Source organism: Myotis nattereri (assembly GCF_964212035.1).
Source record: "Myotis nattereri genome assembly, chromosome: 13".
NCBI classification, from domain to species: Eukaryota; Metazoa; Chordata; class Mammalia; order Chiroptera; family Vespertilionidae; genus Myotis; species Myotis nattereri.
In genome coordinates, this window is record NC_138088.1 from 51168537 (window position 1) to 51183686 (window position 15150).

Consider the following 15150-nt stretch of genomic DNA (forward strand, 5'->3'; position numbering starts at 1 on the left):
AAGGATTCTCATTATTTTTATCTGTCTCTGAGTAGGTTCTTTTAGTGCCATCTCAGAAATGGCCTCAGCTATGATTGTTTTCCCGGCTTTCAGGCATCTAAGAAGCCAAATGTAGACAGAAATATGCTTTAGGTTGTTCAAGGAAGGGCCATGACCGCGGTAACATTTCGGCTGCGTATCTGCCGCCAACATTTGCTGGGAACGCCTTCAGCTTTCACAAAAGAGGTCCATGTTGTTAAGACAATTGCTGTAAATCTCCCAAACAAAGGGGGCCCACAACTCACTGCACTTCGCTAGGGGAGGACCCCCGGGGCCCCCAGTGCCAAGTCTGGTTTCATTCTGGAAATCACCCCATGCTGGCCACGAAAGGAGACTGGAGAGAAAAAGGGGAATACCCTGTTGTTCGGGTAAACGTGCAGACGCCTTTCCAAGTAGCACATAGTATGGACTTGTTTGGGGATAGGAGGGAAAATAAAGCCAGAATCATTAAAGTAGCCTTGCCATGAGGATGTGGATTCTTTCTGTTTTCTTAATTCTTCCAGGCCTGTGTATCAGCCTGTCTTGGTCCCAAAGGGATCTATAGCAATTGACCAAAATATATACAAAACAATAGATTTCCCATCTATGAAATGAAGCCTGGAGTAAGGTTCATGCGCAAGCTGAGGACCAGCCTGCCCACTGGTGGCGGGGGGGGGGAAGGATGCTGAGGACCAGCCTGCCCACTGGTGGCAGGGGCGGGAAGGATGCTGAGGACCAGCCTGCCCACTGGTGGGGGGGCGGGGGCGGCACAGGTGCTCTCCTGGATTTCTGGCAGCCCATGTGAAGAGGGAAATGTGAAAGTTACAGGAGTCAATATCCAGGGGATAACAACACAGCTCTGTCCCCTCCCCGATCAGAGAGAACGCCTTCCTGCCGGACGTGGTGACAGGGACACCCGCCTGGCAGGGTAATGAACAGCCTGTTCAAGAGCATCCCACCCACCTGTCCCTTCCTGTCCTGTGCCGTGTCCCCCCTTCTCTCTCCCCCCGACCCCCCATTAGCTGGTGGCCAGCGCTGCTGAGAGCGCACGCGGGAACCTAAACCACGTGGTGCAGGGCAGATTCGGGGTTCTGCTGCTCCAAGGGGGAGACCAGTGTCTCCAGGAGAGATGGACCTCGTTCTTGGGCTCCTTCATCAATCCGGTTTCTCAGCGGGATTTCTAATGAGTGTTCAGCAGGGGACTTTGCGGCTGTCACCTCCGGCAAGGACCCGAGTGGCACCACCTCCAATTGTAATTAGGTGCCCTCCTGTTACCTGGTAGCCAGTTAGGGGTTGGAATTCACCATCCACTTGTGAAAATTAAAAGCAGGTAGCTTGAGGCCAGTACCTCCAAAGAATGACAGAGAGAAACGTGGCTCCTTCTTTGTCTTCTGGCTCAGTTCCCATCAAGATCCCTCCTAAATTAGGATTGGTTCTTCTATATTTTTTTGCAGCTAACTAAAGGACCTGAGAAAGCATTCAGAGGCCACTCTTCTCCTTGGCAATTTATTGTCTTTATTTTTCTCTAGTCCTCAGACATGGTCCTCATAGTCCATTCTCAAGGGTGCTTGGGTCACATGTATTTACTCCCATTTTTGAGATGGGGAAACTGAGGCACATTTACTTGTTTGTCACAAGATCACGCAACAGATTAGGAGTAGAGGCAATCCTGCAAATGTCTCTTTGCCACTCACCCTCCAATGGAGACTCCTCAGGTTCCCATCCCAGGCCTCCTGGCTTAGAAGGCATTGCACGTAAGACGCACTCCATCCTCCTTGAGAATCGCCAGCCGAGTGGTGAAGGTCAAGGGGCCTGCAGATGTGCCAATGTGCATACAGCCCTGACCTCTGCCTGGGCTTTTCATCACCCTGTGAGAGGCCCAAAAGGCACACACCAGCTGGTGTGTGGCTTCTGTTGACCTCTCCCTGGCCTCTGACCCCCTGTGGTTAGGAATCAGTTAGGGGCTAAGTTGGATGCACTCAATGTGGACCCTGGTTATTGGTGCTCACACCAAAGCCAAACTTCAGACTTCTGCAGGGTCAGGAGGTCTGGGCTATTCCGGTCTCCGAGGGAATCTCGGGTAAAGCAGGGCAGAGATGCACTCACCCACCCACCCCCTTCCTTTCCATTGTTCCTTAATAATTAGTCAGAGGTCACAGACTGAAGACAAGAGAGAGAGAGGAGTTCTGATGGTATGACCAGAACATGTCACCACATCCCTCAAGAGTTACAGAGAGGCGGATGGCTGGTCAACCTCTAGCAAAGTGTTTTATTCCCCTTAACATGAGGGAAGGAAAAAGATGTAAATCCATGACTATTAGGAGATAAGTGTCTCATGTCAGGTCTTGCAGGGAAATAGTGTGAAATCCCATCACAAAAGCCTAGGCAGTCCTGTCTGCACCAATGTGACCACAACCAGAAGAGGGAAACTAGCATGGCCAGAAGGGCAGCCTCTCCTTCCTGGGTACTTGAGTACCTGAGTAGCTACAGAAAATGGGGCTCCCAGGAGAGTGGCTCAGTAGGGACCCCACAAGGCCAGCTACTCAGGAACAGCACCGGGATGTGTCCTGGGGGGATCAGAGGACTCGGCCAGGGCACCCACAGCAGCCGCCTGTCTAGGGATTTGGGGGTGGCCAAGCAAGGAGTCGTTTCAGAGCTCATTGTGAGAAGATCAGTGAGGAATCACAGGAGTGGAGTGATAATAAGTATTATACTGAGCAGTTGCTGTTACCAAGCACTGATGATCTAAGCACTTCATGTTGAATTTTCTCAATTATTTATTAATGTAATTCATTGGCCGAGGTACTGCAATTATTGGCCCCATGTGTCTGGTGTGGGAACTGAAGCATTGGTTCTTTGGAACTCTCAGATCCCTGGTATTGGTACTTTTGCATTTCTTTCGTAAATAGAGGACTAAAGGAGGAGTGTTCACTTTTTATGTTGCCAAGTAAAAGAGTCATTTCCAAGGAGAGAGTCCATTTCCAATGTCCAAGTAAGGACATTGGGAAAAACCACTGCCATCTACGATCACCATCACATCACAAAATAAAGAACATTTTTTTCACCTTAAAGGAGTTAAAAGGACATAATCTCAGAGAAGTAATGAAGTAACTTGCTTAAGGTTGCACGACTGGTGTGCGGCAGATCCTGCATTCGAATCCAGGCAGTTTGGCTCTGAAATGAAGGTGGCTAAACAGCTCCTGCCCAAATATATTCACAGCTTCTCTGGAAGGTCAAGAGACTGAGTGGCCCTCTGCCAGGGAAGAGCTGGGGGTACCTGATTCAAGGGGATGGTAGATTGCTTTATAATACAGGGGCAGGACCCAGTGGGGGTGAAAACCCTCCCTCCGGGCACCCAGAAGGAAGTAGAGGGGGGAGGGTGAGAAGCACCTAAATCTAGGGGTCAGGAAGGGGTCGTTCCAGCATGCACTCCAGCAATGGCCGGCCTGCCTGCCTGAGAACTTCATCTGGAGTGGGCCTGGCCTTCTCCCTGGGTGGTCCTGAGCCACCAAGTCCGAGTCCTACTAAATCAGGATCATTTTGGAGAGTAAATGACATCACAGATGCAGTAAACATTTAAGACCAAAAAAGGGCACCCTGCCTTTTTAAGACAGTCTAGAAGTTACATATCGCTGTCCACACCCATCCGTGTAATACTTGGGAGCAATTCCTTTATTAATTTCTGTGGATGTCTGAACTCAAAACAGAGACCTTTCTCAAGGTCACACTAAGTCTGGCTGATTCTCCCACCTGGTTTTCTTTTCCATCTAGCACTGTGTTCCTACAGATGCATTAAATTAATCTTGAGCAGACCTGGAATCTTTCTGTGGTGGACCCTCTCACCTGTATGACAGGTGATGCAGACATAATTGAAAAATTGTGTGGGACGAAGTCACTAAGCAGTGGAGTCACTGGTGAGCTGCCCCCAGAGGCTGATTGCCATTCTCTCTGTCCCCAAATCTAATGAGGAGTCAAGTGATCCTGCATTTACCTAAGAAAGAGCCAGAAAGGACGCAGCCATTGTGTCTGTGACTGATGAGAGCTGGTGAAATATGCTTCTGAAAAAATTGAATGTTATCTTAGTGATGCGTGGTACAGTTACACTGGGCACTAAGAAGAGTTGACTCTGGTGAGTTCGTGTTATGACTTTCAACTTGCATACCCCATCACTGGGTCTGTGGAGAGGACTAAAAAGAGGGAGATATCAAAGACTCGCTTCTCAAACAACCAAGGAGCGTCTGCTGGAGAACATGAGACACACAGATGAATAACCACCTGATGATGTGTGTCCTCTAGGGGCGCAAGAGAAGACTGGCCAGGGGTTTGGGGTTCCCAGTGACTTCTCTGTAAAAACAGGGATGATAATAGTACCCACCTCATAGGATTGCTGGGAGGTTTCAAAAAAGTGCAGAAAATGCCAGGACAGCACCTGACCCAGAGTAAATGGCCAGTTAATAGGAGCTGCTGCTGTGGCTGTTGTCACTGGCATCACCATCATCATTGTTGCCATCACCACGGTCCCACACTGTAGAGTAAGGAGTCACCAGACAGTAGAGCTGGGTGGGAGGTTCTAGCTCCGAGGTTCACGAATCTTGCCATGTCTTGGATTGGGACTTTAAGTAGAGGATTGTCCACTTTTTATTTTGCCACGTACAAGTAATTTCCAAGGAGAATGTAGATTTCCGATGTCTATGTAAGGACATTAGGGAAAACGCCTGCCATCCACTCCAGCATCACTCCATAAACTAAAGGACCCGTCACCACTGAAACGGGGGAAAGGACACAGTCTCGGAGAAAAGGAAGCCCTTTAAGCGAAGTAACCTTGTTTACAAGGAGGCAGTCTTCGCTGGTGCTCTTCCCTTCTTGCTTCGGCCTAGCCTGGAGTCTGGGAGCCAGTGCTCTCAGTCCTCCAAGCGCCCCTTCATTTCACAGAGAAGTGGGACTGGGTTGGGCTCAGTAACAGGTGGGGACCATGGCTAGGTTTTGAGTTGTGTTCCTGGATGTTGTTGAACAGTCCCTATTAGCAGCAGGTGCAACTTGAATTATGTGGTTGCCTGCATGGCACTGGCCCCTCAGACAAGAATGAGAACAACAGTGAAACAAGGGGCCTGGGCGTCTGAAGACCTGGCTATGCCCCACGTGGTTGACCTTGGGCACCTCCCTGCACCTCAGGGCCCTCAGCTCTAAAATGAACAACCCAGACCAGGGCATGGAGACCTTTTCTTCCACCTGAGTAAGCCTGGGAGGGATTAGGTATATCTGTGTTTCCAGAGCATCATTTCATTCTCTTCAAGTTCTTTCCAAGCCCCTTTGATTGAAGTGAGCTGCCTTGATCCTATCTGAAAGCCCAGTGGCCAGCAATGCCACTCTCCAGGCCCCCTGCCATCAGCGAGTCCATATTGGAGAATGGCAGTGGCCATGGTGCCCAGGCTGAAATTCCAGGTACCTGCTTGGCAACATAGAGTGTAGTGTAACTCACTTATCATTGGGAAGGGATGTGATTTTGATGTTTATGCCACCACCTCAGAGAGAAGGTTTAGTCCTGCTGGGGTGAGTGTTCCCATGAGGCCCAGATAGACACAGGCCTGTGGGAACACAAGCCTTTAGGAGGCAGCCCTTCCAGGCCCCCAACCTTCCCCACCCCACCAGCCACACAATGTTCCTCAGGAAGTTTCCCAGGCAGCTGCTCGTCCCCTGTCAACTATCCTCCTGACTCTCACCCGTCCCGAGATGCCATCTCCTGTCACAGAATTATTTGCCAACTGCATGCCTGGCCAGGGATTTCTGATGACAAAGTGCTTTATAAACTTAAATGAGCTAATCCTCTCCTCCCTGGGATGGGTGGTGAGCTGGCTGGTTGTACTTGGGAAGAAACTGAAAGGCAAGTGACATGGAGTGACTTGTTCCAGGTGATCCCAGGCAAAGCCAGGATTGTGGGCACACAGCAAACTGTCCTGGCCTGGCATTGCTCTCATTGCCTTTGTTGTCGGGCTTCTGTAGTTGATTGCTCATTGTGGCACCATAAGCTCCCACAGGGCAGGGACTCGGGTTTCCTTCTTTCGTCAGAGGGACGTGGCCAGACCTGCCATGGCCGTCTGTGCGCGGTCCGAGGACCACACATCCTCCGGCGCAGGAGGGCCGGCCTCGGAGAGCTTTGAGCTTTTAGACCAGGACTGGGCAAACCACAGGTAGCAGGCCCAGTCTAGCTTACCACCTGCTAGCAGGATAAGAATGGCTTTTACATTTTGAAATGGTTGGGGGGGAAAAATTAAAAGAAGGATATTTGTTGACATGTAAAAATTATATGAAATTCAAATCCCATTATCTGTCAATAAAGTTTTATTAGAACGCAGTCACGCTCATTGACATTGTCCACAGCCACTTTTGCATGAGGCAAAGTTGAGCAGTTGCAACAGGACGGTAGCTTCCAAAAAGCCTAAAACAGGCTTCATGTTTTGGGTTGAATTGTATTTTCTCCTCTTCAAATTGTATGTTGAAGTCCTAACCCCCAGGGCTCAGAATGGGACCTTATTTGGAAAGAGGGTCTTTGCAGGTATAATTAGTTAAAATGAGGCAAACTGCAGTGGGTGGTCCCCTAACCCAATAAGACTAGTGTCCTTATTGGAAGAGGAAATTTGGACGTAGGTGCGCACACAGAGAGAATGCCATCTGAGGATGAAAGCAAAGATAGGGGTGATGCTTTTACAGCCAAGCAACCTCAGAGATGTCCAGCAACCAGCAGGCACTAGGAGAGAGGCCTGGGACAGATGCTCCTGCACCCTCAGGAGAGCCCATCTGCCAGCCTCCATCTCAGACTTCCAGCTTCCAGATGGTGAGACAATACATTTCTGTCGTGTAAGCCACCCAGTCTGGAACTTTGTGATGGCAGCCCTAGCAAACTAATGCGTTTACAACCTGGTCCTTTACAGAAAAAGTTTGCTGATCCCTTTTCAACTAAGTAGAAATTTGGAAATGGGATAAAGCCACTCTGTCCTCACTTGGGACCTCACCTGGGGCTCAGGTACTGGCTCCCGTGTCCTCGCTTCCTTGCTGAGGAGCATGCTCATTTTGCCACCTGTCAAATCTTAATTCTCCTGTGTCCTATTTCCTCAGGCCCCCTGGGTAACTAACTGACTACTCCTAACTAGGTCAGTTAACGCAGGCTGTTCATGGTGGAGATGACTTCGTAAGGTGGCCCAGAGTTAACATCTGATTTCCTTCCCATGTTAAATGCCTTATCCTAGAGGCAGGAGTCTTGTAGAACATACCCCCTCAGTTCCCTCATCTCACACGGCCTTGAGCAGCTGCCTGCTCTACTCAGGATTGGAAATTCTCATTCTGAGATGAAAGAACAACAGTTCCGGAAGACTGTGAGCCCACAGTTGCCTGCAAAGCTCTCGCAGAACCAGGCTGGAACTGTCCTGTCCTCTGTACACACACACATTAATTGTGAGATGCCGCAGTAGGGAAGTGGGTAGAGACCTGGATAGCAGTCCCTGTGAAGGCCAAGACAGACATATAGGTCCATATGCTGGTATGGATCCTAGAACTCTGTGTATTTGTGTCCTGGGGCTGCAGTAACAAAGTACCATGAACTAGGTGGCCTAAAACAGAAATGTCTTCTCTCACAGCTCCAGAGACTTGAGGTCTGAAATCTAGGAGTGGGTAGGGCCATACTCCCTCCAAAGGCTCCAGGGAAGGACCCTTCTTGCCTCTTCCAGTTTCTGATGGCCACAGGCATTCCTTGGCTTGTGGCAGCATCACTCCAATCTCTGCTTCTGACTCCACCCGGCCTTCTGCTCTGTGTCCCTCTGTCCTCTCTTCTTATAAGGACTCCAGTCATTAGATTTAGGGCCTACCTTACATGCAGGGTGATTTTATCTCAAGGTCTTTAATAAACTACATCTTCAAAGACCCTATTTTCAAATAGTCATGTTCTGAGGTTCCAGGTGGACATGAATTTGGAGGGAGACATTATTCAACTCAGGACGATGAGTATGGTTGAAAGTGAAAGAAGTCCCAACCAAACTCTTGGACCAGGAGCAAGCATGTGACTTAAGCCAGTCCAATAGAGTGAAGCTTAGCGGGTTTGCTTGGAATGCTGGGTCGTCTGGCTCCTGCAGCTGGGAAGTTTAAAAGTGACTCTTCGGGTATCAGGCATACAGGAGGATCTGGGGCTCAAATGATGCCTTCAGGAACCTGTTTCTTTCTCTCCATCTCTGGGTCCTGTGTTGCTCTGTGTTGGCATCCTTCAGGCAGGTTCCCCTCCTGCGTAGTGATAAGAATGGCCCTGAGTTCTAAATGTACATTTTCTTCACAGCCAATCCCAGTAGAGAGAATACCTTTTTCTTGACTTTCCAGGAAAAAAATCCTCAAAGGACTCTATCTGGCGTGGTTGGGGCAAGCCAATTCCTAAACAAAGGATGGTGCAGGAATAGAGAGCTGTAAGTAGCTGGATCTGCCTGGGTCCTGTGTCCACCTGTGGCATCATAGACTGGGGTAAGCCCCCTTGAGTTTCTGGGCTGAGGCTGGGGATTCCTCCCCAAGATGCAGGCCCTAGAAGAACCTGGATGGGCACATCAGGTGGCAGGATAACCACACAACCCTAGCTCAGAGGTAGCCACGTGCCCAGCTTTGAAATTAAAGTTAGTGTTAGAGGCTGATAACAAAGCACCATTTTCTCTCACTCCTGTTTTTATTTCTTTTGACTAACATTGAATTGGATCTAGACCTTGGAGAGCCTTTCCCGGGGCACTTGTTTTGGGGGAGTTTCCTGAGAGACACAGGTATAGGTTCCTTTGCTCTCCTAATTGTCCTGCCTATTGTTGCTGTTCTGTCACAACCCAGAGATGAGCATCATCATTCAGGCCTGGGCAGCCAGGCAGGAGAAGCATGTCCAGGGCGGGCACTGAACCTGTGGAGTGTCACACACTCTCCACTAATGAATGCAGGCTTGTGAAGGGTTTGGACACTGCTGGCATCCCGAATAGGAGGGTGGCTCATAGTTCACTCCCAAAGCTGTGCTTGTCTACAAGCAACACTTGGAAAGTAGGAAGAGTACCACATGGACCGTCAGGGAACACACAGAGGTGGAGACTCCCACTCACGCATTCAGCAAGTTGAAGAATACCTATCCCAAGCTCTGTTTTAGGCATTGGGAATGTAAAAGACAAAGGAGATTCAGACCCTGGAAGGTCCACTTGTTATTGGAGAACCCTGCATAGAAACAGAAAATCCAAAATCTCTATGGTAAGTGTAGTGGCCTACAGCCTCCTAAGTCAGAACAGCAAGGGACCAAACACTGGAACTGACACCCAGCACTTTTGCTCACATTTCATTGACTAAAACAAGTCACATGGCCACACTAAACATCAAGGGATGGGTAAGGGAGTCTGTGCCTAGAAGTAGAGAACGGGATATTGGCGAATGCTGGTCACGCCTGCTACAGTGGGATTCCAGGGCTCCTGAAGCAAGAGCAGAGCACGGTGCCAGGTGCCTCGCTGGCCTACTGAACGTTAACCAGTCTTCTGTGACGGGGCTGCCACACGCAGCTGCTCGTTGCCAGAGGAGGAGGAGACTGGCAGTGGAAAGATTGGCCCGTCCCTGGGTTCCTGCATAGGATCCGTAGTTTCAATGGTACTTTGTGAGTTCAGCCTCAAAGTAAATGGTTAATTCATCTTGTATCAACAGCACTGTGATTCATAATGTAAACTTGGAGGATCCTTGATGTTTTTGCGCCCACATTCCTTTTAATTTGGCTCTGCATTCTTTTAAAGCCACAGTGTGCTCACTTAATAGAATGCAGCATGCAAATGCACAAGTTTTTGCCTGGAGGCAATTTAGCCTGGCTGGTTCAATGGATGTCTTCTTTCAAGTGTATATTCTTTCTTAAATTATTTACTGGGTAAACACACTTTGCATTTTCAAAAGGGAGATTAAGGCTGCTTGCCGCATACCTAGTAGAACAGAAATCCCACCCACCGCCCCTGCCCCCAAAGTTAAGAAGGAAGATACCCTGGCCTTCCCCAAAGTTTCTTCTCTGGCTCACTAGCTGGGAACCCCTCTTTCTGTTTGTTTTTCAGATGCTCTCCAAACTCTGCCTCCCTCTCTGCCCACAGCAATACCTGACAGCAGCCCCTGGCTTGTCAGGCTTCCTCCCAGAAGGGGCCCAGCAGTGGCAGCCATTGTCCTCCCTACCCCCAGATGGGCTCAGTCTTGTTTACTTAAGGGCCCAGCCACTCATTTTTCTGGTCCTGAGAGGCACTGTATCTGCCCAACACTTTAGAGATCCAAAGCTGGGTTGATGGCCTGACCAGCCTTTGGTTTGAAAGCAAATGCTCTCTCCTGCCGACCTCTCCCACTGCCGACCTCTCCCACCGCCCACACGCGCCTCACTTCCATGGACCACCCTTCTCCTAGCTTCACAGGGGAGACCCAGCAGTGCTCTGAGAATGCATGATGGTATGAAATTCCATCTTTGGGGGACTTCAACTTTAACTTCAGCCTTCTCTACGCAGACTCCCTGCGGTTTTCCTGCAAATTAAATTTGCACGGATCTTCATTCTCACTTGAATGGAAGGATGGCAATTGTAGGGCTGTGCCCATTCATTATCATCCTTTGGACAGTTCTGTGTCAGTATCTGTGCCATGCGCTGGGGCTGGAGAGGTGACTGTGGACCCACCGGGGAGGGAGTGGGCAATTCGATCTTTCTGATGGCCCATGACCCAGGTCGCCCGTCTCGGGATGGGGTGTCTGTTGAGTGAACTACAGATACGAGAAGCTGTTAGGGAAGGTCGCGGGGTGAAGTGCACTCCTCTTTGCCCTGAGATGAGGGAAGGCCGGAGAAGAGCTGAGAATTTAGGGTTCCTGTGCATTTGTTTCCTTCACTGTGCCTCAGATTCAACAAGTAACATCCACAGTTCATCCCTTACAAATGAGCATCATGGATGCCTTGGGGCCCTCAACCCACAAATAAAATGGTTGTCAACCAAGAGACATGCTACCGAATAGTACTTACAGTAGAATGTGAAGAGTTTTCATGCTTTTAATCTGTTCCACTGCTGAGTTTCAGTTTTGCTGATTTCCTCTGCAAGTCTGGCGTGGGTGGCCGTGGTAAATAGAGATTGTGACAGTGACTTGGGCAAACAGATGTGTAGGGACTGTTCCGAAGGCTCTTGCCCCTTCCAGAGAAAAGGGGGGAGATCAATTTGGGTCTTAAATCAAGCTACCAACTAGCACCGATCAGCGTTCACAATTAGCCCCACTGTAACAAGCCGTGAAGTCCTGTCCTTATTTATTTTGGGGGTGGAGAATCTTCCTGCCTCCTGAGTAAACATGGCCTGTGAAGTCTGAATTAGCTGTCATCGCAGAAGAATTAATGTCGGGGCGCAGCCTTTCTAGTGGGGAAGGGAAGAAATAAACGAGACAGATCTTAGCCGAGCCGTACGTGATGAATGAGGACCGAGCGGATCATTCATCTCCTTCCAGGAAAGTGGACACAGGCACTAAAGCAGTTTTGCGGAAGACGTGTCAGCAAATGTGATCATTTTGTAACCTGTCAGGAGGAGTGGGAGCTAGTCCTTCCAGGGGGCAAAAGGGAGTGGGCCTGTCTGGTGTGACGGTCTCTATCCATCCATTTAGGTTTGGGCAAGAAGGGGGTGGGCAAGGAGGAATCCGACTGAAACCACGGGGGTGTCGTCATCCTTCCAAGAAAGAAACCCAGCTAGAGCTAGAAAAGGCTGCGGCCTCCCTCACAGATTTCTTCTGAAGATGGGAAGGAGGTGGGTGGGGGTCTCTGTTAAACTGGGCGCCTGGCCAGTCCCACGTATGGATGCCCAGTCCAGTGATCTGTGTCTACACGAAGACAGCAGACCTTTTCGTGCTTCATATTTGGAGGATGGACAGATGGGGTTTGCTGTCGTGTCTTTGCTGTGCGGACAGCCAGCTAGACTGCCAAGCACTCTGTCTCTATTTTTGTGTGCTTGGTTCTGTGGGAGTGAGCGTGGGCGAGGCTCTTTGACCTCAGTTCCCTTTGAAAGTCTCCACAAAGCATTCTGATGTTCGACCTCTTTTCTCAGAATGAGGTAGCAAATTATGAAACAGCTTCATCGGAAGCTCTCTGCAGGCATCTTGGAGCCAGTGCCTCTGCTCCGATTCCCCTCCGTTCCCTGTTCCCCATCAGCATTTGGCAAAGCCAGAGCAGAGAGGGTTGGAGTCCCCGGAGATGAGGGCCCACCAACCAAAACCCCCGAGGTACTTGGTGCTCTTTCTCATGTTCACCCCCTTTTGCTGTGGAGCAAATGGAATGTTTCCTCTTGGCGTCACAGAGCGTGAGCCCCAGTGACAGGTGACGGTTTCACAGCCTGAGCTGCAAGCTTGACACTTGCTTCTTAATCCTGTCCTTTTCTTCCTAAGTCTCGCTTTTACTTTTCCCCAGGTGTTTTTGTGCAGGTAAGTACCTCACTGACATATGTTTCCTGGGAGTCTATTACCTTAACCGGAAACACTGCCAAAAAAATGAGGCTTGCCGCACATTTTCAATTAAAAAGAAACACTCTCACGGGCCCTTGATCACTTACAGATGCCGCATGGCACTCCGCACCTAGGAAGCCATTTGGTTCGCAGTAGCTTTGCAGAAAGCATGTCTCCAGGTGCAGCGTGACAATCGCTGTGGAGTCATTCGTTTCCTTGTGGATCCTTTATAGAACCAAAAAGCTGTGTGGTCACACACACACACACACACACACACACACACACACACACACACTCCAGGCTCCCCGCGCCGGCCTGTGAAGCCATCGTTTGATTAGCCAACTTGATCTTGGATGAGCTTTGTCGGAATGTGCTCCGATCATCTGAGTTTCTCTCTCCTTTGCTGTCTCCTAGGATCATCCAGAACCGCGTCCTGGTCGTCGTGCTGGCCGTCATCCTGGTCATCACCATCCTGATGGCGATCACTTTCTCCTTCAGAAGACACTGATGTATCGGCGGGTCCTTGATAAACAGCAACAGCGGCTCGTGCTGAGTAATTAAGACAAAATGGTCACATGAATCATTCTTTTGCGCTGACAGGCCCCGAATGACCCTCCCTCCCTCTCACCACTGTTCAGCCGGAGTGCAAAGAGTGTAAAAATATTTTTATTCTTGTTTGCATGTGGGTTGGTTTCCTTTTCTAGGTTTTCTTCGCCCAGATTTGTGCTTGTGTAGGGCAAGGTGAGGGCTTATTTGCCTTTTGGTCCTCTCACCTACTGACCAAAATAGCCTCTAGTGACATTCTTCCTTGCCCCGTGGACATGTCAGGGGTCACGGTTTGGGAGAGGGCATAATGAGTCTGTCACGGGGCTTCTGATGGGCTGCGCTGTTTGTCACACATCTCTTGTCACCGAATTGCCCTTGTGTGATGTCCGAGGATCAAAATGCAAAGAAAAGCAGGGATCAGAGCCGGTGATCTACAGCACACCAGCCCTGTTCCCACCCCAGCACAATGAACATAGTCAGCCCGCCTGAGTGCTTTCATTGTAAAGGTGGGTTTCAACGTCAGCTGTGCAGGAAATTGACTTAGCACTTTCTCTGTTTTTCTACGCACAATTTTCTTTTCTTTTCTTTTTTTTAACACCCAGGAATATTTTTGCTGAGCCTGCCCAATATCCACTTTTCACAACTTTGATTACTGGCTACAAGAAATCTTCCCATACCCTCCCCAAATCCCAGACTCCCCAGAATTTGCTGGCAGCACGAGCCCTGGCACCGTATTTAATGGTGACCCCCTCTCCCCTGACCTGTGTAAGCACTCCTGTATCCTTTCGGTTTTAATATTTGCACTGCCAAAAGCAGCCCTCAGACATGCGAAAGGTCTGACAAGGTTCTCCCCACATCCATTCCAGTATGTAAAGAGAACATGAATATTTCAGGAAGAGCAAGAACATGACTCCGTCAGAGTGAAATTTCGAATGTGATTATAAATAAGGTAGAGTCCTATAGGGGGATCCACTAGGAATAAACTTCACGGAAAATGGGCGATAACCTCCTTTGAAAGAAAGGTATCGCGCGTGTTGCAAAAAGACAGCTTGGGTTTTTCACTAACAAATGTCAGCATTGCCTTCCTGAATTCACGATGTGTTCAAACCCCTAACAGGCTTTGTGATCTTCTTTGGTTTCTTTCTGTCCGCGGGAACGGGGAATTGCGTTCAGAATGAGTTCATTTGTGATGAGCTTCGAGTTGCCCAAGCTGAGGTCATTTTCCCCCTAGCCATGAAGCAAATGTGTTTTTCTTTAAGACTTCATAGGCACTTACAGGGTCCGCACTATCTTTTGAATATAATTGGGAGCTTTGAGTCCTTGAAAAGCAAGCCTGTTCTCTTCATAAAAAATGCTAACCACCTGTGCCCATGGATGGAGATCGCCTAGGTGCAGCACGTAATGTATCCGCCCTCCCCGCCCCCCCCGCCCCCCCCCCCCCCCCCCCGCCCACAACTCAAAAGAGAACCCTTATGGGGTAGGGAGGAAATGCAGAATGGCAAAGTCACCGGAGAACTTGTGTTCAGATAAATCATTTAGGATCCTGTAAATAGAGCTGCAGCCTTTACTGTGCGGGGATGGGTGAGATTTGGGCAGGGCAAAGTAGGACGGCGGAGGAGTGGGAAGGCTCTGCTGATTTTCCCGTCGGCGTAAAGGATCCATCTCAGCAAGGATCTTTTATTCTGATAACGGAATTCTGTATGTGCTAAACACATCAAGAAACCATGAAAAAGCAAGGAAACAAACAGCCCACTTCCTTCTCGCCCTGAAACGGTAACAGGGGGAGGGAGCCTCCAGCCTGTCCTCCTTCCTTCGAAGCTGTTGGTCTTCCTTCTCTCAAGTGCGTCACCAGGTCTCCAGCTGCATCTCAGTTCCAGACCCTCCCCAGGCCACGCAGCGAGCCAGGTTGATCTGATCACCCGAACTTGCCAGCTCCTCCGTGTTTCACTCAGACCTGTGCTCATGCTGAAGTAGGTGAAGGAAGAAGTGCGTTGGTCACCTCTCAATGGCCTTTTCTTTGGGCTTCTCTTGATCAGCTCTTGCCTGAGATTTTGCCCCAATTCAACCTTGAGAGCAGAAAAGATGTGAACAGATAACCCTTGGCCAAACAGCCC

General features: G+C 49.5%; 1 protein-coding gene across 4 annotated transcripts in view; it reads left to right on the forward strand.

Moving 5' to 3' along the window:
- The window catches only part of VTI1A (vesicle transport through interaction with t-SNAREs 1A), a 314120-nt gene extending 299953 nt beyond the window's left edge, over nt 1-14167 (forward strand). Inside the window, exon 8 of one of the 4 annotated variants that reach the window (XM_081104653.1) lies at nt 12905-13164. Coding sequence is in view for 2 of the 4 variants with exons in the window: in XM_081104650.1 (XP_080960776.1) it covers nt 12905-12998 (94 nt within the window). In the remaining 2 variants the exon portion in view is untranslated. Of the gene's footprint in view, nt 1-12904 lie in introns of all 4 variants that reach the window. The other 3 variants (XM_081104650.1, XM_081104651.1, XM_081104652.1) reach the window with 3 other exon arrangements.
- Nucleotides 14168-15150: the final 983 nt, after the last annotated feature.